Here is a 26,714-nt window from a genome sequence, read left to right as displayed (position 1 = left end):
CATGAAAGGTCTAGACAGAGTAGATAGAGAGAAACTGTTCCCATTGGCGGAAGGGTCAAGGACCAGAGGACATAGACTTAAGGTGATTGGCAAAAGAACCAAAGGTGACATGAGGAAAAGCTTTTTTGCTCAGTGAGTGGTTATGATCTGGAATGCACTGCCTGAGGGGGTGGTGGAGGTAGATTCAATCATGGCCTTCAAAAGGGAACTGGATAAGTACTTGAAAGGAAAAAATTTGCAGGGCTGGGGAGTGAGGCGAGCTGGATTGCTTTTGCATAGAGCTGGCCTCCTTCCGTGCTGTAACCGTTCTATGATTCCATGACGAAACACTTGCTCCCTTCCTCCTCATGTAATCTCCTGGCAGAGGCAAAAAAACAGAGAAAAACCCCAGGGCCAATAAGGGAAAAAATACTGGAGAAAATTCCTTTCAAACTCCCCACAACCCGCCTCAGATGATCGAAACCAGCCCAGGAGATCACATGGATCAAATGTTATCTATAAAGACACTTACCTTCTGTGTAACACACCGCACTTTGCAGAGTATACGGCATTTCTGTTGGTGTTTTATTTTTAATAGAGGTGTATCTGTAACCTGTTAAAACATGTTGTTACTCACCCACGAAGTTTCACCACTAGCCATACTGTTGAGACGGGAATCTTGTGTTCAGCCCCCTTGCCCATTCAGTGTCGGTCATGGTGCACTGGTTCACATGCTGCTGCTCCCCAACGCACCCCACACCCCAACACCATCACCCCCCCCACAACTTTCTCCTCAGCCAGCCAACTCATTCAGGAGCAGGGCTAAGTTCAGGTTTCACTCTGTTGTGGATGGCATCGTCGCTGAAACCCTCCCAGTGCTCTCCTTTCTGCTCTTTTTGTTTGCATCCAGCTCTTCAGTGCTTGGCCCTGACCCTGGCCAAGTGTCTGTGTGTTTGAGCAGATTCCTGACTCCCTGCCATTGTGGAACTGGGCTTCTCACAGCAATAAGAAAACAGCTGTTCTGCAACAGTCAAATCTTCCACTGAGAGACAAGGACACTACCCCAGTTAACCTGGACTTCTTTCTTCTTCTTTGTCTCTCTTGCTTCTGTTCTCTCTCTCTCTCTCTCACGTTCCCTCGCTCCTCTCTCTTTCCTGATCCACGTGTTTCAAATGTGTTTCGACAAACTGGAAGAAAGAAGAAATCACTTGCATTCCTCATAACCTCAGGGCATCCCAAAGTGCCTAACAACCACTGAAGTACCTTTTGAAGAGCACTCACTGTTGTAACGTAAGGGAACACAGCAGGCAATTTGTACTCAACAAAGTCCGGCAATGTTGGTTGAGGGGGAAATATTGGCCAGGACACCAGGGAGAACTCCCCTGCTCTTCTTCAAAATAGTGCCCTGGGATCTATTACGTCCACCCGAGAGACAGATTGGGCCTCGGTTTAACATCTCATCTGAAAGGCGGCACCTCCGACAGTGCAGCGCTCCCTTACTACTGGACTGGAGTGTCGGGCTGCATTATGTGCTCAAGTGGGACTTGAGCCCATGGTCTTCTGACTCAGGGGCGAGAGTGCTGCCCACTGAGCCACAGCTGACACACCAGCTAAGGCTGTTGCATCAACGTATCCCCGAGGAGATTCAAGGCCCGCTGCTGACATGGGCTTCTCGAGTTTGCTTGTTCCCATCTGAGTCTATGGCCCATACAGAACACAGTTGATGAAAGTGGGCGCTTGGTAAAATCTCCGGATGCCAGCTCATGGGTTGTTTGGATCAAAATAGTCCTCTGGGCCAGGTTTCCCAATCTCTCCTTGATGAAGGATAAATTGAGAGGGAAAGTTGGTAACTCGAATAAAAAGGAACATGACAAAATAAGATGAGTCCCCAGGCCATCCTTGCAGGCAGCCTGTTCCAGGGACAATCCGATTGCTTTCATTGTTACTTTAATACAATCACCATCACATAAATCCCACCTTTGTGGTGACGCCAGCTCTGAAATCAGTAGGTGCCAAATTGTAGTTGAGTGTTTACTCCAACACAGCCTCTTGTAAAGGAAGAAGGTCAGACATCACATTGCTGTTTGTGCGATATTGCTGTGCGCAAATTGGCTGCTGCGTTTTCTACATTACAACAGCGACGACACTTCAAAAATACTTCATTGGTTGTAAAGCGCTTTGGGACGTCCTGAGGTCGTGAAAAGTGCTATAGAAGTTCAAGTCTGTCTGTCTGTCTTTGTTTACGAGAAACCGTGTTGGTTGTCTTCTGGCTGCATGCCTGAGTTCAACAAGTGTCCAATAATCCTTGTGCCTCACCGGCTCCTTCTACTCCCTCACAGGAATTGGCTTGGCTCATATGAACGAGGTGGAGTGCACAGGCTTTGAGAGCTCCGTCACTGACTGCAATTTCAACCAGGACAACCTGTGTGACCATGACGAAGATGCTGCAGTGGTTTGTAACATACCTGCCATGGGCTTCGAGAACCAGGTGGGTTGAAGCCTCTTGTTCAGACCACCACCACAGTTGTGTTGTATGCAACATCACCAACAACAACCTGCATTGATATAGCGCCTTTAACATCGTAAAAAGGTCCCAAGGTGCTTCACAACATTTGACACCAAGCCACATAAGGAGATACTAGGATGGGTGATGGTTTGGCAATACCTGGATTTTAAAATTCTCATCCTTGTTTTCAAATCCCTCCCTGGCCTGGCCCCTCCCTTTATCTGTAACCTCCTCCAGCCCAACAACCCACCGAGATTTCTGTCCTCCTCCAATTCTTGCCTCTTGCATGTCCCCAGTTTTCTTCGTTCCACCACTGGCGGTTGTGCCTTCAGCTGCCTAGGCCCTAAGCTCTGCAATTCTCTCCATAAACCTCTCGACCTCTCTCTCCTCCTTGAAGACGCTCTTTAAAATCTACCTCATTGACCAAGCTTTTGGTCACCTGTACTAAGACCTCCTTTTGTGGCTCAGTGTCAAATTTTGTTTGATAACATTCCTGTGAAGCCCATTGGGACATCTTAATACCTTCAAGGTTGTTGTTTCCGTAATTCCATTCCAAGTGACTGAGATGAGGGGACTGAGTGCAATGTATCCAAGTTTGCTGACGATACAAAGCGAGGTGGGAAAGTAAGCTTTGAGGGGGATGCAAGGAGGCTGCAAAGGGATGTAGACAGGTCAAGTGAGTGGGCAAGAATGTGGCAGGTGTAGTATAATTTGGGGAAACATGAAATTATCCACTTTGGAAGGAAGAAAAGAAAAGCAGCATATTTTTTAAAGGTGAGAGACTAAGTAATGTTGGTGTTCAGAGGGATTTGGGTGTCCTTGTACATGAATTACAGAAAGTTAACATGCAGGTTCAGCAAGCAATTAGGAAGGCAAATGGTATGTTGGCCTTTATTGCAAGGGGGTTGGAGTATAAGAGTAAGGAGGTCTTGCTGCAATTATACAGGGTTCTGGTCTCCTTACCTGAGGAAGGATATACTTGCCTTGGAGGGGGTGCAACGAATGTTCACTAGATTGATTCCTGGGATGAGAGGGTTGTCCTATGAGGAGAGATTGAGTAAAATAGGCCTAGATCCTCTGGCGTTTGGAAGAATGAGAGGTGATCTCATTGAAATGTATCAAATTCTTAAAGGGCTTGACAGGGAAAATGCTGAGAGGATATTTCCCCTGGCTGGAGAGTCTAGAACCAGGGGGCAGAGTCTCAGGATAAGGGGTTGGACTGAGATGAGGAGGAATTTCTTCACTCAGAGAGTTGTGAATCTTTGGAATTCTCTACCCTTGAGGGCTGTGGATGATCAGTCGTTGAACATATTCAAGACTGAGATCGATGGATTTTTTGGACACTAAAGGAATCAAGGGATATGGGGATCGGGTGGGAAAGTGTAAGGTAGAAGATCAGCCATGATCTTATTGAATGGCGGAGCAGGCTCGAGGGGCCGTATGGTCTGCTCCTGCTCCTGGTTCTAATTTTCTTAAGTGTTGATCACTCTGTGTGTGAAAAACTTCCTGGTCTCAGTCCTAAATGTCATGATGTTTGACCCAAGCTGTACTTCAAAACCCCATTTCCTATTGGGGACCAAGGCCTCTGACTTCCATCTTCTCCACCCATACCTTGCCCCCACCGCCACTGATACCTTTCACCGTGCTATTGTTACCGATAGGCTCTACCTCTCAATTTCTCTCTCACACTCCTCTCTTCAGAAGCCCTAATTTGTCCAAAACAAACCCTGACACCCACATCCTGTCCCACACCGAGTCCAACTTGCCCATTATCTCCACGCCCTCCCCCAGCTGACCTCCATTGCTACCCTCCCAGCACATTGAATTCAGTGTCACCATTTACAAATCCCTCCATGGCCTTGTCCCACCCTACCTCTGTAACCTGCTTCAGCCTTGCGTCATCATGTCTCTCGGCCCCCTGACTCTTGTGTCCTGTACATCCGTTCCCAGTTGCCCACCCCCCGTCCCGGACTCCGAGCTTTCAACCATCTGATCCCTGCTCTCTGGAACTGCCTCACGAAATCCCTCCACCTTCCTGCCCCTTTTCCCATCTTTAAAAGATACTTCCCCAACGCTATTATTTTGACCATTTATTCGGTCATCTCCCCAAACTCTTTCTCTACCACTCAGTGTGCATTTCTACTGAGTGAAGTGCTTTAGCATATTTACTACGTGAAAAGTGTCTTAATTGCAGTCAGTTTATTTGATGATGTATGCCTTCAGTGATCTAACCCTAATCGATGCTTGGGGTCAGGGTTAAGGGTTAGAGTTCAATGTGAAGCAGGACCTTTATGAAATGTCTCAAAGGATCCGCCATGTTTTCTGCAGCAAACTTTCTCTTCCTCGGTGTTATAAATGCGCACGATTACTTCGCACCTCCCTCCGCTGTGACCTCTGCCGCCAAGAAGGACAAGAGCAGCAACGTCATGGGAACACCATCACCTCCAAATCACACACCATCCCGACTTGGACAGGTATCGGCATTCCTTCATCGTCGCTGGGTCAAAATCCTGGAACTCCCGACCAACACCGCACGGACCGCAGCGGTTCAAGAAGAAGGCCCACTACCTCCTTCTCAGGGTAACTGGGACGGGCAATAAATGCTGGCAGCATCGCCCACATCCTGAGAATGGATAATGACAAAGCCCATTTGGATTTTTTTTTAGGTCGATGCACTAAAAACAACTGTAGAGGAATATTTCAGGGACACACCTTGCGGAAAGGGGTGTCGACCTGAAGACGCTCATTGTCACATGAGTGTGCTGTATGGGCCAGGCTGTCTCTAAAGCTCCCTCTCTCTGTTTGCTTGCACAGATTCGCCTGGTGGGGGGGCGCACTCCTTTCGAAGGCCGAATCGAGGTGCTCGCCAAGAAGAACGGCTCCCTGCAGTGGGGGACGGTCTGCAGCGACAACTGGGGCATCATGGAAGCCATGGTGGTGTGCCGGCAACTGGGGCTGGGCTTTGCTGACCATGCGGTTCAGGTACGTGCCGTCCTGGTCCTTACCGTTGCCTGCTTTCTGCCCGGTAAAACCTCCGGCAAGCAGCGTGGCTGGGCGAACCCAGGCTGTCTGAATGGGCATCTTCCAGAACCTCCACCATAAAACAGAACATTCAGGAATTTGGCACATGCACTGAAAAATAGCACCCAGATGTTACGTTAAGTTATGTTATACTTGTGAAAAACCTTGGTTAGGCCACACTTGAAGTACTGTGCACCGTTCTTGTCTCCATATTGCAAAAAGGATATCGAGGCACCAGAGAAGTTGCCAACAAGATTTACAAGAATGGAACCAGAACTGAGAGACGAGACCAGTCAGGAAAGATTGAGCAGCCTGGGGCTCTTTTCACCAGAAAAGATGAGACTGAGGGGTGACCTGATAGAGGCTTTTAAGATTATGAAGGGGTTTGAAAGGGCAGACATAGAGAAGATGTTTCCACTTGTGGGGGAGGCCAAAAGTAGGGGTCATAAATATAAGACAGTCACTAATAAATCCAATAGGGAATTCAGGAGAAACTTCTTTATTCAGAGAAGGGTTAGAATGTGGAACTCATGGAGCAGTTGAGGTGATCAGCATAGATGCATTTAAGGGGAAGCTCGATAAACAGGAGGGGGAAAGGAATAGAAGGATATGTTGATGGGGTTAGATGAAGTAGGGAGGGAGGAGGCTCGTGTGGAGCATAAACACCGGCACAGACCAGTTGGGGAGAAAAGGCTGTTTGACTGGGTGGGAGGTGGAAGGCCATGCGATGAAACCTCCAGGAATACGTCCCGTCAGAGTTGGTAACAATACCGACCCCCTCATTGATGCTCAGGAGGCCCCAAAACCCACTGATCATTTTTGCAGGATGATTTAATTCTCCCTTCCAGATCCTGTCGTCACCTCTTTCTTTCCCAGTTGACTACACCGAGGTGGAGATGAGGACAAGCTACGGGGAATGGGATAGACGAGGCCTCGGTTGAGAGGAAGGGCTGGGATTGAGGGGCATCGGGGGTTGGGGGGAGGGTGCCGTCAGAGGAGACAGCTGGACAAATGGCTTTGGAGCAAATGTTAATGTGACTCATGCAAGTCTGGGTGAAGGATTTGGGCAACTGACTGCTAAATTCTGGCCCCTTCAGGGCTTTCCTGATCGAATTGCCCTGCCCTCAGCTTTCCCCTGTGTTTTCCTCTCGCTGATGCCTCACGGATTGTTTTTTTTTTTGTTGGGGATTTCTCCTCAGGAGACCTGGTTCTGGGAGGGCGACCGGACTGCGGACGGAGTGGTGATGAGTGGCGTGAAATGCTCTGGCACTGAGATGTCCCTTTTCCAGTGTCGCCACCACGGCCAAGACCTCGATTGTCCCAGTGGAGGGGGGCGCTTCGCTGCAGGCATCTCCTGCACTGAGTGTAAGTCCCTCCTTTCTACATCTCGCCTGCGTCAGTTCGGCTGAATTATTCAGCTCCCTTTTCTCTTCCCCGCACCCCCCCACCGCCAACCCATCCAATGGCCCATCTCCCCAAGAGAAAGCAAGACTTAAATGGAGCCTTTCACAAGCTCACGACGTCCCAAAACGCTTTACAACCAACAAAGTACTTCTTTGAAGTGCAGTCACTGTTGGAATGCAGGAAGCGCGGCAGCCGATCTGCGCACAGCAAGATCCCACAAACAGCAACGTGATAATGACCAGATAATCTGTTTTATTTAAAAGTGATGTTGGTTGAGGGATAAATATCGGCCAGGACACCGGAGAGAACTCCCCTGCTCTTCTTGGAAAGAATGCATGGAATCTTGACCCATGATTCCTTAATAGCCGTACCGAACAAAAAGCAATCAAGCCCATTGACACAGTTGGACGATGTGATGGGAAAGTTCGATGAGCTTCAATGGGACAAAAGCCTTTGCTCCTCCTCGACCTTCCTTGTGTCCTTAAGCCAACACGTGCGACTGAGAATTCACAGAACCTTGAGGGGGATGGCGTCGGGGTAAATCGATTGCCTGGCAGGCTACTAAACTTGGCAGATGAGGAGATCCAAGGGTTGATTGCCAGTCTGTGCTCAGTGAGCTCACCTCAGCTACAGAGGCACAAATGTCCTCAGGCCACAGGGGAAAAATCAGCCAGGGTTCCCCTGTGATCTGTGTCCCATGCTGGAAGGGCGTGTGCAAGGACATGGGGTTGTGTTCAGCTGTGACTCCCTCGACAGCTGAATATTCGCCATCAGGATTGGTGCGCGAGATGGGGAACTGGAACCCAGTTAGAATCGGTGCCATCAGGAGAGATTGGGGGGGAAGGGTTCGGGGCGTCGGTTGGCAGCGCAGTGAAAGCGGAAGACGTTAACACCTCTGTCCTCTCGTTTCCAGCTGCTTCCGATCTCGTTCTTAATCCCCAGATTGTTGAGGAGACCACGTATCTGGAGAACCGGCCCATGGTCATGCTGACGTGTGCGATGGAAGAGAAGTGTCTCACCAGCTCGGCCGCTGGGCTGCCGCTCTTGTCCAGCTTCCGCCGGCTGCTGAGGTTCTCCTCCCAAATCCACAACAATGGGCAAGCGGACTTCCGGCCCAAGGCTGGCCGACATGCCTGGGTGTGGCACGAGTGTCACAGGTACGTGTGTGCCCGAGTGTTTACAGGTCCGTGTGTGCCCGAGTGTTTACAGGTCCGTGTGTGCCCGAGTGTTTACAGGTCCGTGTGTGCCCGAGTGTTTAGTCACAGGTAGGTGTGTGCCCGAGTGTTTAGTCACAGGTAGGTGTGTGCCCGAGTGTTTACAGGTACGTGTGTGCCCGAGTGTTTAGTCACAGGTAGGTGTGCGCCCGAGTGTTTACAGGTACGTGTGTGCCCGAGTGTTTAGTCACAGATACGTGTGTGCCTGAGTGTTTACAGGTATGTGTGTGCCCGAGTGTTCAGTCACAGGTACGTGTGTTCCCGAGTGTTCACTCACAGGTACGTGTGTTCCCGATGGTTCACTCACAGGTACGTGTGTTCCCGATGGTTCACTCACAGGTACGTGTGTTCCCGATGGTTTACTCACAGGGACTTGTGAGCCCGGTTGTTCACAGGTACGTGTGAGCCCGGTTGTTTACAGGTACTTGTGTTCCCGATTGTTTACAGGTACGTGTGTGCCCGATCGTTTACAGGTACATGTGAGCCCGGTTGTTTACAGGTACGTGTGTACCCGATCGTTTACAGGTCTGTGTGCACAAGATTGTTCACTCACAGGTACGTGTGTACTCAATTGTTGACTCACAGGTACGTGTGTACTCAATTGTTGACTCACAGGTACGTGTGTTCCCGATTGCTTATACACAGGTACATGTGTGCCCAATTGTTTATTCACAGGTACATGTGTTCCCAATCATTTACAGTTACGTGTGTGCCCGATCGATTACAGGTACGTGTGTGCCCAATCGATTACAGGTACGTGCGTGCCCGATCGTTCATTTACAGGTACGTGTGTGCCCACTTGTTTATTCACAGGTACATGTGTTCCCAATCATTTACAGTTACGTGTGTGCCCGATCGATTACAGGTACATGTGCTCCCAATTGTTTACAGGTACGTGCATGCCCGATTGTTTATTCACAGGTACGTGTGAGCTCGATAGTTTACTGACGGCACGTGCATGTCCGATTGTTCACTCAAAGTTACGTGTGTACCTGATTGTTCACTCAGAGGTGCGTGTGTGTCCGATTGTTCACTCAGAGGTGCGTGTGTGTCCGATTGTTCACTCAGAGGTGCGTGTGTGCCTGATTGTTCACTCAGAGGTGCGTGTGTGTCCGATTGTTCACTCAGAGGTGCGTGTGTGCCTGATTGTAAACTCAGAGGTGCGTGTGTGTCCGATTGTTCACTCAGAGGTGCGTGTGTGTCCGATTGTTCACTCAGAGGTGCGTGTGTGCCTGATTGTTCACTCAGAGGTGCGTGTGTGTCTGATTGTTCACTCAGAGGTGCGTGTGTGCCTGATTGTTCACTCAGAGGTGCGTGTGTGCCTGATTGTTCACTCAGAGGTGCGTGTGTGTCCGATTGTTCACTCAGAGGTGCGTGTGTGTCCGATTGTTCACTCAGAGGTGCGTGTGTGCCCGATTGTTCACTCAGAGGTGCGTGTGTGCCCGATTGTTCACTCAGAGGTGCGTGTGTGTCCGATTGTTCACTCAGAGGTGCGTGTGTGCCTGATTGTTCACTCAGAGGTGCGTGTGTGCCCGATTGTTCACTCAGAGGTGCGTGTGTGCCCGATTGTTCACTCAGAGGTGCGTGTGTGTCCGATTGTTCACTCAGCGGTGCGTGTGTGCCTGATTGTTCACTCAGAGGTGCGTGTGTGCCTGATTGTTCACTCAGAGGTGCGTGTGTGCCTGATTGTTCACTCAGAGGTGCGTGTGTGCCTGATTGTTCACTCAGCGGTGCGTGTGTGCCTGATTGTTCACTCAGAGGTGCGTGTGTGCCTGATTGTTCACTCAGAGGTGCGTGTGTGCCTGATTGTTCACTCAGAGGTGCGTGTGTGCCTGATTGTTCACTCAGAGGTGCGTGTGTGCCTGATTGTTCACTCAGAGGTGCGTGTGTGCCAGATTGTTCACTCAGCGGTGCGTGTGTGTCTGATTGTTCACTCACAGGTGCGTGTGTGCCCGATTGTTCACTCAGAGGTGCGTGTGTGTCCGATTGTTCACTCAGAGGTGCGTGTGTGCCCGATTGTTCACTCAGAGGTGCGTGTGTGCCCGATTGTTCACTCAGAGGTGCGTGTGTGCCTGATTGTTCACTCAGAGGTGCGTGTGTGTCCGATTGTTCACTCAGAGGTGCGTGTGTGCCTGATTGTTCACTCAGAGGTGCGTGTGTGTCTGATTGTTCACTCAGAGGTGCGTGTGTGCCCGATTGTTCACTCAGAGGTGCGTGTGTGCCTGATTGTTCACTCAGAGGTGCGTGTGTGCCCGATTGTTCACTCAGAGGTGCGTGTGTGTCCGATTGTTCACTCAGAGGTGCGTGTGTGCCCGATTGTTCACTCAGAGGTGCGTGTGTGCCCGATTGTTCACTCAGAGGTGCGTGTGTGTCTGATTGTTCACTCAGAGGTGCGTGTGTGCCTGATTGTTCACTCAGAGGTGCGTGTGTGTCTGATTGTTCACTCAGAGGTGCGTGTGTGCCTGATTGTTCACTCAGAGGTGCGTGTGTGTCTGATTGTTCACTCACAGGTGCGTGTGTGCCCGATTGTTCACTCAGAGGTGCGTGTGTGTCTGATTGTTCACTCAGAGGTGCGTGTGTGCCTGATTGTTCACTCAGAGGTGCGTGTGTGTCTGATTGTTCACTCACAGGTGCGTGTGTGCCCGATTGTTCACTCAGAGGTGCGTGTGTGTCCGATTGTTCACTCAGAGGTGCGTGTGTGTCTGATTGTTCACTCAGAGGTGCGTGTGTGTCTGATTGTTCACTCAGAGGTGCGTGTGTGTCTGATTGTTCACTCAGAGGTGCGTGTGTGCCCGATTGTTCACTCAGAGGTGCGTGTGTGCCTGATTGTTCACTCAGAGGTGCGTGTGTGTCTGATTGTTCACTCAGAGGTGCGTGTGTGCCCGATTGTTCACTCAGAGGTGCGTGTGTGCCAGATTGTTCACTCAGAGGTGCGTGTGTGTCCGATTGTTCACTCAGAGGTGCGTGTGTGTCTGATTGTTCACTCAGAGGTGCGTGTGTGCCTGATTGTTCACTCAGAGGTGCGTGTGTGCCTGATTGTTCACTCTGAGGTGCGTGTGTGTCTGATTGTTCACTCTGAGGTGCGTGTGTGCCCGATTGTTCACTCAGAGGTGCGTGTGTGTCTGATTGTTCACTCAGAGGTGCGTGTGTGCCCGATTGTTCACTCTGAGGTGCGTGTGTGCCTGATTGTTCACTCAGAGGTGCGTGTGTGCCTGATTGTTCACTCAGAGGTGCGTGTGTGTCCGATTGTTCACTCTGAGGTGCGTGTGTGCCTGATTGTTCACTCAGAGGTGCGTGTGTGCCGGATTGTTCACTCAGAGGTGCGTGTGTGCCCGATTGTTCACTCTGAGGTGCGTGTGTGCCCGATTGTTCACTCTGAGGTGCGTGTGTGCCCGATTGTTCACTCAGAGGTGCGTGTGTGCCCGATTGTTCACTCAGAGGTGCGTGTGTGCCTGATTGTTCACTCAGAGGTGCGTGTGTGTCTGATTGTTCACTCAGAGGTGCGTGTGTGTCTGATTGTTCACTCAGAGGTGCGTGTGTGCCTGATTGTTCACTCAGAGGTGCGTGTGTGCCTGATTGTTCACTCAGAGGTGCGTGTGTGCCTGATTGTACACTCAGAGGTGCGTGTGTGCCTGATTGTACACTCAGAGGTGCGTGTGTGTCTGATTGTTCACTCAGAGGTGCGTGTGTGCCTGATTGTTCACTCAGAGGTGCGTGTGTGCCTGATTGTTCACTCAGAGGTGCGTGTGTGCCTGATTGTTCACTCAGAGGTGCGTGTGTGTCCGATTGTTCACTCAGAGGTGCGTGTGTGCCTGATTGTTCACTCAGAGGTGCGTGTGTGTCCGATTGTTCACTCAGAGGTGCGTGTGTGCCTGATTGTACACTCAGAGGTGCGTGTGTGCCTGATTGTTCACTCAGAGGTGCGTGTGTGTCCGATTATTTGCTAACATTTCACCACTGCTACAGCGCAGTGTGTCGTCATGCTGATGTTTACATTTGATTGCCATTGGAACTGGGCCCTTGATTGTGCCATCACCTGATTAAAGGTCATTAATAACAACCAGATAATCTTCAGGATCCATCTGTCGTCAGGTAGGAACTAAAACTTGCTGGCGTTCAACTACAAATCACAGACGGCTCATGTAAAACATTTGCCCAGCTCTTGGACCCCAGGGTTTGACCGTGCACTGACCATCTATTGGAGTACAGTGTTTCACCGTGCACTGACCATCTATTGGAGTAGTGTTTCACCGTGCACTGACCATCTATCGGAGTACAGTGTTTCACCGTGCACTGACCATCTATCTGAGTACAGTGTTTCACCGTGCACTGACCATCTATTGGAGTGCAGTGTTTCACCGTGCACTGACCATCTATCTGAGTACAGTGTTTCACCGTGCACTGACCATCTATCGGAGTACAGTGTTTCACCGTGCACTGACCATCTATCGGAGTGCAGTGATTCACCGTGCACTGACCATCTATCGGAGTACAGTGTTTCACCGTGCACTGACCATCTATCGGAGTACAGTGTTTCACCGTGCACTGACCATCTATCGGAGTACAGTGTTTCACCGTGCACTGACCATCTATCGGAGTACAGTGTTTCACCGTGCACTGACCATCTATCGGAGTACAGTGTTTCACCGTGCACTGACCATCTATCGGAGTACAGTGTTTCACCGTGCACTGACCATCTATCGGAGTACAGTGTTTCACCGTGCACTGACCATCTATCGGAGTACAGTGTTTCACCGTGCACTGACCATCTATTGAAGTACAGTGTTTCACCGTGCACTGACCATCTATCGGAGTACAGTGTTTCACCGTGCACTGACCATCTATTGAAGTACAGTGTTTCACCGTGCACTGACCATCTATCGGAGTACAGTGTTTCACCGTGCACTGACCATCTATTTGAGTACAGTGTTTCACCGTGCACTGACCATCTATCGGAGTACAGTGTTTCACCGTGCACTGACCATCTATCGGAGTACAGTGTTTCACCGTGCACTGACCATCTATCGGAGTACAGTGTTTCACCGTGCACTGACCATCTATCGGAGTACAGTGTTCCACCGTGCACTGACCATCTATCGGAGCACAGTGTTTCACCGTGCACTGACCATCTATCGGAGTACAGTGTTTCACCGTGCACTGACCATCTATCGGAGTACAGTGTTTCACCGTGCACTGACCATCTATTGGACCCCAGTGTTTCACCGTGCACTGACCATCTATCGGAGTACAGTGTTTCACCGTGCAGTGACCATCTATCGGAGTACAGTGTTTCACCGTGCACTGACCATCTATTGGACCCCAGTGTTTCACCGTGCACTGACCATCTATCAGAGTACAGTGTTTCACCGTGCACTGACCATCTATTGAAGTACAGTGTTTCACCGTGCACTCACCATCTATCGGAGTACAGTGTTTCACCGTGCACTGACCATCTATTGGACCCCAGTGTTTCACCGTGCACTGACCATCTATCAGAGTACAGTGTTTCACCGTGCACTGACCATCTATTGAAGTACAGTGTTTCACCGTGCACTGACCATCTATCGGAGTACAGTGTTTCACCGTGCATTGACCATCTATTGGAACCCAGTGTTTCACCGTGCACTGACCATCTATCGGAGTACAGTGTTTCACCGTGCACTGACCATCTATCGGAGTGCAGTGTTTCACCGTGCACTGACCATCTATCGGAGTGCAGTGTTTCACCGTGCACTGACCATCTATCGGAGTGCAGTGTTTCACCGTGCACTGACCATCTATCGGAGTACAGTGTTTCACCGTGCACTGACCATCTATCGGAGTACAGTGTTTCACCGTGCACTGACCATCTATTGGACTCCAGTGTTTCACCGTGCACTGACCATCTATTGGACTCCAGTGTTTCACCGTGCACTGACCATCTATCGGAGTACAGTGTTTCACCGTGCACTGACCATCTATCGGAGTACAGTGTTTCACCGTGCACTGACCATCTAAAGGACCTCAGTGTTTCACCGTGCACTGACCATCTATTGGATTACAGTGTTTCACCGTGCACTGACCATCGATTGGGTTACAGTGTTTCACTGTGCACTGACCATCGATTGGAGTACAGTGTTTCACCGTGCACTGACCATCTATCGGACCCCAGTGTTTCACCGTGCACTGACCATCTATAGGAGTGCAGTGTTTCACCGTGCACTGACCATCTATCGGAGTACAGTGTTTCACCGTGCACTGACCATCTATCGGAGTACAGTGTTTCACCGTGCACTGACCATCTATCGGAGTACAGTGTTTCACCGTGCACTGACCATCTATCGGAGTACAGTCTTTCACCGTGCAGTGACCATCTATCGGAGTACATTGTTTCACCGTGCACTGACCATCTATTGGAGTACAGTGTTTCACCGTGCACTGACCATCTATTGGACTCCAGTGTTTCACCGTGCACTGACCATCTATTGGAGTACAGTGTTTCACCGTGCACTGACCATCTATTGGACCCCAGTGTTTCACCGTGCACTGACCATCTATTGGACCCCAGTGTTTCACCGTGCACTGACCATCTATTGGACCCCAGTGTTTCACCGTGCACTGACCATCTATCGGAGTGCAGTGTTTCACCGTGCACTGACCATCTATCGGAGTACAATGTTTCACCGTGCACTGACCATCTATTGGACCCCAGTGTTTCACCGTGCACTGACCATCTATCGGAGTACAATGTTTCACCGTGCACTGACCATCTGTTGGAGTACAGTGTTTCACCGTGCACTGACCATCTATTGAAGTACAATGTTTCACCCTGCACTGACCATCTATCGGAGTACAGTGTTTCACCGTGCACTGACCATCTATCGGACCCCAGTGTTTCACCGTGCACTGACCATCTATCGGAGTACAGTGTTTCACTGTGCACTGACCATCTATCGGACCCCAGTGTTTCACCGTGCACTGACCATCTATCGGAGTACAGTGTTTCACCGTGCACTGACCATCTATCGGAGTACAGTGTTTCACCGTGCACTGACCATCTATTGGACTCCAGTGTTTCACCGTGCACTGACCATCTATCGGAGTACAGTGTTTCACCGTGCACTGACCATCTATCGGAGTGCAGTGTTTCACCGTGCACTGACCATCTATCGGAGTACAGTGTTTCACCGTGCACTGACCATCTATTGGACCCCAGTGATTCACCGTGCACTGACCATCTATTGGAGTACAGTGTTTCACCGTGCACTGACCATCTATCGGAGTACAGTGTTTCACCGTGCACTGACCATCTATCGGAGTACAGTGTTTCACCGTGCACTGACCATCTATTGGACCCCAGTGATTCACCGTGCACTGACCATCTATTGGAGTACAGTGTTTCACCGTGCACTGACCATCTATCGGAGTACAGTGCTTCACCGTGCACTGACCATCTAATGGACCTCAGTGATTCACCGTGCACTGACCATCTATTGGACCCCAGTGTTTCTCCGTGCACTGACCATCTATTGGACTCCAGTGTTTCACCGTGCACTGACCATCTATCGGACCCCAGTGTTTCTCCGTGCACTGACCATCTATTGGACTCCAGTGTTTCACCGTGCACTGACCATCTATCGGACCCCAGTGTTTCACCGTGCACTGACCATCTATCGGTTGTGCAGTGTTTCACCGTGCACTGACCATCTATCGGAGTGCAGTGTTTTACCGTGCACTGACCATCTATCGGAGTGCAGTGTTTCACCGTGCACTGACCATCTATCGGAGTACAGTGTTTCACCGTGCACTGACCATCTATCGGAGTACAGTGTTTCACCGTGCACTGACCATCTATTGGAGTACAGTGTTTCACCGTGCACTGACCATCGATTGGACCCCAGTGTTTCACCGTGCACTGACCATCTATCGAAGTACAGTGTTTCACCGTGCACTGACCATCTATCGGAGTACAGTGTTTCACCGTGCACTGACCATCTATTGGGTTACAGTGTTTCACCGTGCACTGACCATCTATTGGAGTACAGTGTTTCACCGTGCACTGACCATCTATTGGACCCCAGTGTTTCACCGTGCACTGACCATCCATTGGACCCCAGTGTTTCACCGTGCACTGACCATCTACCGGAGTACAGTGTTTCACCGTGCACTGACCATCTATCGGAGTACAGTGTTTCACTGTGCACTGACCATCTATTGGGTTACAGTGTCTCACTGTGCACTGACCATCGATTGGAGTACAGTGTTTCACCGTGCACTGACCATCTATTGGATCCCAGTGTTTCACCGTGCACTGACCATCTATCGGAGTACAGTGTTTCACCGTGCACTGACCATCTATTAGAGTACAGTGTTTCACCGTGCACTGACCATCTATTGGACTCCAGTGTTTCACCGTGCACTGACCATCTATTGGAGTACAATGTTTCACCCTGCACTGACCATCTATCGGAGTACAATGTTTCACCGTGCACTGACCATCTATCGGAGTACAGTGTTTCACCGTGCACTGACCATCTATCGGAGTACAATGTTTCACCGTGCACTGACCATCTATCGGAGTACAATGTTTCACCGTGCACTGACCATCTATTGGACTCCAGTGTTTCACCGTGCACTGACCATCCATTGAAGTACAGTGTTTCACCGTGCACTGACCATCTATCGGAGTACAGTGTTTCACCGTGCACTGACCATCTATCGGAGTACAGTGTTTCACCGTGCACTGACCATCTATTGGAGTACAGTGTTTCACCGTGCACTGACCATCTATTGAAGTACAATGTTTCACCATGCACTGACCATCTATCGGAGTACAGTGTTTCACCGTGCACTGACCATCTATTGGACTCCAGTGTTTCACTGTGCACTGACCATCTATTGGAGTACAGTGTTTCACCGTGAACTGACCATCTATCGGAGTACAATGTTTCACCCTGCACTGACCATCTATTGGACTCCAGTGTTTCACCGTGCACTGACAATCTATTGGAGTACAATGTTTCACCGTGCACTGACCATCTGTTGGAGTACAGTGTTTCACCGTGCACTGACCATCTATCGGAGTACAGTGTTTCACCGTGCACTGACCATCTATCGGAGTACAGTGTTTCACCGTGCACTGACCATCTATTGGAGTACAGTGTTTCACCGTGCACTGACCATCTATCGGAGTACAGTGTTTCACCGTGCACTGACCATCTATTGAAGTACAGTGTTTCACCGTGCACTGACCATCTATTGGAGTACAGTGTTGCACCGTGCACTGACCATCTATCGGAGTACAGTGTTTCACCGTGCACTGACCATCTATTGGAGTACAGTGTTTCACCGTGCACTGACCATCTATTGGACCCCAGTGTTTCACCGTGCACTGACCATCTATTGGACTCCAGTGTTTCACTGTGCACTGACCATCTATCGGAGTACAGTGTTTCACCGTGCACTGACCATCTATCGGAGTAGTGTTTCACCGTGCACTGACCATCTATTGGACTCCAGTGTTTCACCCTGCACTGACCATCTATTGGACCCCAGTGTTTCACCATGCACTGACCATCTATTGGAGTACAGTGTTTCACCGTGCACTGACCATCTATTGGAGTACAGTGTTTCACCGTGCACTGACCAACTATCGGAGTACAGTGTTTCACCGTGCACTGACCATCTATTGGAGTACTGTGTTTCACCGTGCACTGACCATCTATTGAAGTACAGTGTTTCACCGTGCACTGACCATCTATTGGATCCCAGTGTTTCACCGTGCACTGACCATCTATCGGAGTACAGTGTTTCACCGTGCACTGACCATCTATCGGAGTGCAGTGTTTCACCGTGCACTGACCATCTATCGGAGTGCAGTGTTTCACCGTGCACTGACCATCTATCGGAGTGCAGTGTTTCACCGTGCACTGACCATCTATCGGAGCACATTGTTTCACCGTGCACTGACCATCTATCGGAGTGCATGTTTCACCGTGCACTGACCATCTATCGGAGTACAGTGTTTCACCGTGCACTGACCATCTATCGGAGTACAGTGTTTCACCGTGCACTGACCATCTATCGGAGTACAGTGTTTCACCGTGCACTGACCATCTATTGGAGTACAGTGTTTCACCGTGCACTGACCATCTATCGGAGTACAGTGTTTCACCGTGCACTGACCATCTATCGGAGTACAGTGTTTCACCGTGCACTGACCATCTATCGGAGTACAGTGTTTCACCGTGCACTGACCATCTATTGAAGTACAGTGTTTCACCGTGCACTGACCATCTATTGGAGTACAGTGTTTCACCGTGCACTGACCATCTATCGGAGTACAGTGTTTCACCGTGCACTGACCATCTAATGGACCTCAGTGTTTCACCGTGCACTGACCATCTATCGGACCCCAGTGTTTCACCTTGCACTGACCATCTATCGGACTCCAGTGTTTCACCGTGCACTGACCTTCTATCGGACCCCAGTGTTTCACCGTGCACTGACCATCTATCGGAGTACAGTGTTTCACCGTGCACTGAACATCTATTGGTTGTGCAGTGTTTCACCGTGCACTGACCATCTATTGGAGTACAGTGTTTCACCGTGCACTGACCATCTATTGGAGTACAGTGTTTCACCGTGCACTGATCATCTGTCGGAGTGCAGTGTTTCACCGTGCACTGACCATCTATCGGAGTACAGTGTTTCACCGTGCACTGACCATCTATTGGAGTACAATGTTTCACCGTGCACTGACCATCTGTTGGAGTACAGTGTTTCACCGTGCACTGACCATCTATCGGAGTACAGTGTTTCACCGTGCACTGACCATCTATCGGAGTACAGTGTTTCACCGTGCACTGACCATCTATTGGAGTACAGTGTTTCACCGTGCACTGACCATCTATCGGAGTACAGTGTTTCACCGTGCACTGACCATCTATCGAAGTACAGTGTTTCACCGTGCACTGACCATCTATTGGAGTACAGTGTTTCACCGTGCACTGACCATCTATTGGACTCCAGTGTTTCACCCTGCACTGACCATCTATTGGACCCCAGTGTTTCACCATGCACTGACCATCTATTGGAGTACATTGTTTCACCGTGCACTGACCACCTATTGGAGTACAGTGTTTCACCGTGCACTGACCAACTATCGGAGTACAGTGTTTCACCGTGCACTGACCATCTATTGGAGTACAGTGTTTCACCGTGCACTGACCATCTCTTGAAGTACAGTGTTTCACCGTGCACTGACCATCTATTGGATCCCAGTGTTTCACCGTGCACTGACCATCTATCGGAGTACAGTGTTTCACCGTGCACTGACCATCTATCGGAGTGCAGTGTTTCACCGTGCACTGACCATCTATCGGAGTGCAGTGTTTCACCGTGCACTGACCATCTATCGGAGTGCAGTGTTTCACCGTGCACTGACCATCTATCGGAGAACAGTGTTTCACCGTGCACTGACCATCGATTGGACCCCAGTGTTTCACCCTGCACTGACCATCTATTGGACCCCAGTGTTTCACCATGCACTGACCATCTATTGGAGTACAGTGTTTCACCGTGCACTGACCATCTATTGGAGTACTGTGTTTCACCGTGCACTGACCATCTATTGAAGTACAGTGTTTCACCGTGCACTGACCATCTATTGGATCCCAGTGTTTCACCGTGCACTGACCATCTATCGGAGTACAGTGTTTCACCGTGCACTGACCATCTATCGGAGTGCAGTGTTTCACCGTGCACTGACCATCTATCGGAGTGCAGTGTTTCACCGTGCACTGACCATCTATCGGAGTGCAGTGTTTCACCGTGCACTGACCATCTATTGGACCCCAGTGTTTCACCGTGCACTGACCATCTATCGTAGTGCAGTGTTTCACCGTGCACTGACCATCTATCGGAGTACATTGTTTCACCGTGCACTGACCATCTATCGGAGTGCACGTTTCACCGTGCACTGACCATCTATTGGACCCCAGTGTTTCACCGTGCACTGACCATCTATCAGAGTACAGTGTTTCACCGTGCACTGACCATCTATCGGAGTACAGTGTTTCACCGTGCACTGACCATCTATCGGAGTACAGTGTTTCACCGTGCACTGACCATCTATCGGAGTACAGTGTTTCACCATGCACTGACCATCTATTGGGTTACAGTGTCTCACTGTGCACTGAGCATCGATTGGAGTACAGTGTTTCACCGTGCACTGACCCTCTATTGGATCCCAGTGTTTCACCGTGCACTGACCATCTATCGGAGTACAGTGTTTCACCATGCACTGACCATCTATTGGGTTACAGTGTCTCACTGTGCACTGAGCATCGATTGGAGTACAGTGTTTCACCGTGCACTGACCCTCTATTGGATCCCAGTGTTTCACCGTGCACTGACCATCTATCGGAGTACAGTGTTTCACCGTGCACTGACCATCTATCGGAGTACAGTGTTTCACCGTGCACTGACCATCTATCGGAGTACAGTGTTTCACCGTGCACTGACCATCTATCGGAGTACTGTGTTTCACCGTGCACTGACCAACTATCGGTGTACAGTGTTTCACCGTGCACTGACCATCTATCGGAGTACAGTGTTTCACCGTGCACTGACCATCTGTTGGAGTACAGTGTTTCACCGTGCACTGACCATCTATCGGAGTACAGTGTTTCACCGTGCACTGACCATCTATCGGAGTGCAGTGTTTCACCATGCACTGACCATCTATTGGAGTACAGTGTTTCACCGTGCACTGACCATCTATTGGAGTACAGTGTTTCACCGTGCACTGACCAACTATCGGAGTACAGTGTTTCACCGTGCACTGACCATCTATTGGAGTACAGTGTTTCACCGTGCACTGACCATCTCTTGAAGTACAGTGTTTCACCGTGCACTGACCATCTATTGGATCCCAGTGTTTCACCGTGCACTGACCATCTATCGGAGTACAGTGTTTCACCGTGCACTGACCATCTATCGGAGTGCAGTGTTTCACCGTGCACTGACCATCTATCGGAGTGCAGTGTTTCACCGTGCACTGACCATCTATCGGAGTGCAGTGTTTCACCGTGCACTGACCATCTATCGGAGTACAGTGTTTCACCGTGCACTGACCATCGATTGGACCCCAGTGTTTCACCCTGCACTGACCATCTATTGGACCCCAGTGTTTCACCATGCACTGACCATCTATTGGAGTACTGTGTTTCACCGTGCACTGACCATCTATTGAAGTACAGTGTTTCACCGTGCACTGACCATCTATTGGATCCCAGTGTTTCACCGTGCACTGACCATCTATCGGAGTACAGTGTTTCACCGTGCACTGACCATCTATCGGAGTGCAGTGTTTCCCCGTGCACTGACCATCTATCGGAGTGCAGTGTTTCACCGTGCACTGACCATCTATCGGAGTGCAGTGTTTCACCGTGCACTGACCATCTATTGGACCCCAGTGTTTCACCGTGCACTGACCATCTATCGCAGTGCAGTGTTTCACCGTGCACTGACCATCTATCGGAGTACATTGTTTCACCGTGCACTGACCATCTATCGGAGTGCATGTTTCACCGTGCACTGACCATCTATCGGAGTACAGTGTTTCACCGTGCACTGACCATCTATCGGAGTACAGTGTTTCACCGTGCACTGACCATCTATCGGAGTACAGTGTTTCACCGTGCACTGACCATCTATTGGACCCCAGTGTTTCACCATGCACTGACCATCTATTGGGTTACAGTGTCTCACTGTGCACTGAGCATCGATTGGAGTACAGTGTTTCACCGTGCACTGACCCTCTATTGGATCCCAGTGTTTCACCGTGCACTGACCATCTATCGGAGTGCAGTGTTTCACCGTGCACTGACCATCTATCGGAGTACAGTGTTTCACCGTGCACTGACCATCTATCGGAGTACAGTGTTTCACCGTGCACTGACCATCTATCGGAGTACTGTGTTTCACCGTGCACTGACCAACTATCGGAGTACAGTGTTTCACCGTGCACTGACCATCTATCGGAGTACAGTGTTTCACCGTGCACTGACCATCTGTTGGAGTACAGTGTTTCACCGTGCACTGACCATCTATCGGAGTACAGTGTTTCACCGTGCACTGACCATCTATCGGAGTGCAGTGTTTCACCGTGCACTGACCATCTATAGGAGTACAGTGTTTCACCGTGCACTGACCATCTATCGGAGTACAGTGTTTCACCGTGCACTGACCATCTATCGGAGTACTGTGTTTCACCGTGCACTGACCATCTATCGGAGTACAGTGTTTCACCGTGCACTGACCATCTATCGGAGTACAGAGTTTCACCTTGCACTGACCATCTATTGGACTCCAGTGTTTCACCGTGCACTGACCATCGATTGGAGTACAGTGTTTCACCGTGCACTGACCATCTATTAGAGTACAGTGTTTCACCGTGCACTGACCATCTATTGGACTCCAGTGTTTCACCGTGCACTGACCATCTATCGGAGTACAGTGTTTCACCGTGCACTGACCATCTATCGGAGTACAGTGTTTCACCGTGCACTGACCAACTATTGAAGTACAATGTTTCACCCTGCACTGACCATCTATTGAAGTACAGTGTTTCACCGTGCACTGACCATCTATTGAAGTACAGTGTTTCACCGTGCACTGACCATCTATCGGAGTACAGTGTTTCACCGTGCACTGACCATCTATCGCAGTGCAGTGATTCACCGTGCACTGACCATCTATCGGAGTACAGTGTTTCACCGTGCACTGACCATCTATTGAAGTACAGTGTTTCACCGTGCACTGACCATCTATTGAAGTACAATGTTTCACCCTGCACTGACCATCTATTGAAGTACAGTGTTTCACCGTGCACTGACCATCTATTGAAGTACAGTGTTTCACCGTGCACTGACCATCTATTGAAGTACAGTGTTTCACCGTGCACTGACCATCTATCGGAGTACAATATTTCACCCTGCACTGACCATCTATTGGACTCCAGTGTTTCACTGTGCACTGACCATCTATTGGACCCCAGTGTTTCACCCTGCACTGACCATCTATTGGACCCCAGTGTTTCACCGTGCACTGACCATCTATTGGAGTACAGTGTTTCACCGTGCACTGACCATCTATCGGAGTACAGTGTTTCACCGTGCACTGACCATCTATTGGAGTACAGTGTTTCACCGTGCACTGACCATCTATTGGAGTACAGTGTTTCACCGTGCACTGACCATCTATCGGAGTACAGTGTTTCACCGTGCACTGACCATCTATTTGAGTACAGTATTTCACCGTGCACTGACCATCTATCGGAGTACAGTGTTTCACCGTGCACTGACCATCTATCGGAGTACAGTGTTTCACCGTGCACTGACCATCTATCGGACCCCAGTGTTTCACCGTGCACTGACCATCTATTGGAGTACAGTGTTTCACCGTGCACTGACCATCTATTGGAGTACAGTGTTTCACCGTGCACTGACCATCTATCGGAGTACAGTGTTTCACCGTGCACTGACCATCTATCGGAGTGCAGTGATTCACCGTGCACTGACCATCTATCGGAGTGCAGTGTTTCACCGTGCACTGACCAACTATCGGAGTACAGTGTTTCACCTTGCACTGACCATCTATCGGAGTACAGTGTTTCACCGTGCACTGACCATCTATCGGAGTACAGTGTTTCACCGTGCACTGACCATCTATCGGAGTACAGTGTTTCACCGTGCACTGACCATCTATCGGAGTACAGTGTTTCACCGTGCACTGACCATCTATCGGAGTACAGTGTTTCACCGTGCACTGACCATCTATCGGAGTACAGTGTTTCACCGTGCACTGACCATCTATCGGAGTACAGTGTTTCACCGTGCACTGACCATCTATCGGAGTACAGTGTTTCACCGTGCACTGACCATCTTTCGCAGTGCAGTGTTTCACCGTGCACTGACCATCTATCGGAGTACAGTGTTTCACCGTGCACTGACCATCTATCGGAGTACAGTGTTTCACCATGCACTGACCATCTATCGGAGTACAGTGTTTCACCGTGCACTGACCATCTATCGCAGTGCAGTGTTTCACCATGCACTGACCATCTATCGGAGTACAGTGTTTCACCGTGCACTGACCATCTATCGGAGTACAGTGTTTCACCGTGCACTGACCATCTATCGGAGTACAGTGTTTCACCGTGCACTGACCATCTATCGGAGTACAGTGTTTCACCGTGCACTGACCATCTATCGGAGTACATTGTTTCACCGTGCACTGACCATCGATCGGAGTGCATGTTTCACCGTGCACTGACCATCTATCGGAGTGCAGTGTTTCACCGTGCACTGACCATCCATCGGAGTACATTGTTTCACCGTGCACTGACCATCTATTGGAGTACAGTGTTTCACCGTGCACTGACCATCTATTGGAGTACAGTGTTTCACCGTGCACTGACCATCTATTGGAGTACAGTGTTTCACCGTGCACTGACCATCTATTGGAGTACAGTGTTTCACCGTGCACTGACCATCTATCGGAGTACAGTGTTTCACCGTGCACTGACCATCTATCGGAGTACATTGTTTCACCGTACACTGACCATCTATTGGAGTACAGTGTTTCACCCTGCACTGACCATCTCTCGGAGTACATTGTTTCACCGTACACTGACCATCTATTGGAGTACAGTGTTTCACCGTGCACTGACCATCTATTGGAGTACAGTGTTTCACCGTGCACTGACCATCTATTGGAGTACAGTGTTTCACCGTGCACTGACCATCTATTGGAGTACATTGTTTCACCGTGCACTGACCATCTATCGGAGTACAGTGTTTCACCGTGCACTGACCATCTATTGGAGTACAGTGTTTCACCGTGCACTGACCATCTATTGGAGTACATTGTTTCACCCTGCACTGACCATCTCTCGGAGTACATTGTTTCACCGTGCACTGACCATCTATCGGAGTACAGTGTTTCACCGTGCACTGACCATCTATCGGAGTACAGTGTTTCACCGTGCACTGACCATCTATTGGAGTACAGTGTTTCACCGTGCACTGACCATCTATTGGAGTACATTGTTTCACCCTGCACTGACCATCTCTCGGAGTACATTGTTTCACCGTACACTGACCTAACCAGCATCACTAAAACAGATTATCTTATCATGATCTCATTGCTGTTTGTGGGACCTTGCTGTGCACTAGTTAACTGCCGCTTTTCCTACATAACAACAGTGACTGAACTTCAATAAAGTACTTCATTGGCTTTGAAACGCTTTGGGACGACCCGAGGTTGTGAAAGACGCTATTTTACTGGAAGGCTTCCTTTCTTTTGTTAACAAATCATTGATCGATGAGACCAACAGAATTGTTCCCTTTTTTTTGCTGAACCAGTAATTTTACCCCAAAGAAAGTTCTGCGTTTACTGAGCACCTTGCCATAACTGACAAGAGAGACATCTTGCAGAACAAGAATTACTTTGAAGTGTTGTAACAGAGACAAATGAGTCAATCATTCAGCACACAGCAAAACCCCACAAATCAGCAATTGGATGAATGAACAATTCTTCCACGTTTTTTAGTGATGTTCTTTGAAGGAGGAATTTTGGCCAGGACCCTGGGAGAACTCTCTGCTCTTCTTGGACTCCTGCCACAGGATCTTTCCTGTCCACCTGAACCACGGGACAGGTAGATCGAGTCTCTGTTGCACGTTTCATCCAAAGGGCAGCACTTCTTGCCATCGAGCATTCCTTCAGTACTGTACTGGAGCGTCAGCCGAGATGCACTGCTCAGGTAGGGCGGGGGATGGATGGAGCTGTGTCAGTATTTGTACGTAATCAATGGAACTGTGTCAATATTTGCAGGGAATCAATGGACCTGTATCAATATTTGAAGGGAATCAATGGAACTGTGTCAATATTTGCAGGGAATCAATGGAACTGTGTCAATATTTGCAGGGAATCAATGGAACTCTGTCAATATTTGCAGGGAATCAATGGAACTGTGTCAATATTTGCAGGGAATCAATGGAACTCTGTCAATATTTGCAGGGAATCAGTGGAACTGTGTCAATATTTGCAGGGAATCAATGGAACTCTGTCAATATTTGCAGGGAATCAATGGAACTGTGTCAATATTTGCAGGGAATCAATGGAACTCTGTCAATATTTGCAGGGAATCAATGGAACTGTGTCAATATTTGCAGGGAATCAATGGAACTGTGTCAATATTTGCAGGGAATCAGTGGAACTGTGTCAATATTTGCAGGGAATCAATGGAACTGTGTCAATATTTGCAGGGAATCAATGGAACTGTGTCAATATTTGCAGGGAATCAATGGAACTGTGTCAATATTTGCAGGGAATCAATGGAACTGTGTCAATATTTGCAGGGAATCAGTGGAACTGTGTCAATATTTGCAGGGAATCAATGGAACTCTGTCAATATTTGCAGGGAATCAATGGAACTGTGTCAATATTTGCAGGGAATCAATGGAACTCTGTCAATATTTGCAGGGAATCAATGGAACTGTGTCAATATTTGCAGGGAATCAATGGAACTGTGTCAATATTTGCAG

At 49.4% G+C, this 26,714-nt stretch overlaps 1 protein-coding gene across 3 annotated transcripts in view; it reads left to right on the top strand.

The window, feature by feature from the left end:
• The window catches only part of entpd4 (ectonucleoside triphosphate diphosphohydrolase 4), a 142,589-nt gene that overhangs the window by 103,666 nt on the left and 12,209 nt on the right, over positions 1 to 26,714 (top strand). For all 3 annotated transcript variants that reach the window (XM_068001034.1, XM_068001030.1, XM_068001031.1), the window contains 4 exons: positions 2,319 to 2,467; positions 5,300 to 5,467; positions 6,706 to 6,871; positions 7,824 to 8,067. In XM_068001034.1, coding sequence (XP_067857135.1) covers positions 2,319 to 2,467; positions 5,300 to 5,467; positions 6,706 to 6,871; positions 7,824 to 8,067 — 727 coding nt within the window. The remainder of the gene's footprint in view (positions 1 to 2,318; positions 2,468 to 5,299; positions 5,468 to 6,705; positions 6,872 to 7,823; positions 8,068 to 26,714) is intronic.

Source organism: Heptranchias perlo, chromosome 20, assembly GCF_035084215.1.
Source record: "Heptranchias perlo isolate sHepPer1 chromosome 20, sHepPer1.hap1, whole genome shotgun sequence".
NCBI classification, from domain to species: Eukaryota; Metazoa; Chordata; class Chondrichthyes; order Hexanchiformes; family Hexanchidae; genus Heptranchias; species Heptranchias perlo.
This window is presented reverse-complemented; position numbering and strand designations above follow the sequence as displayed.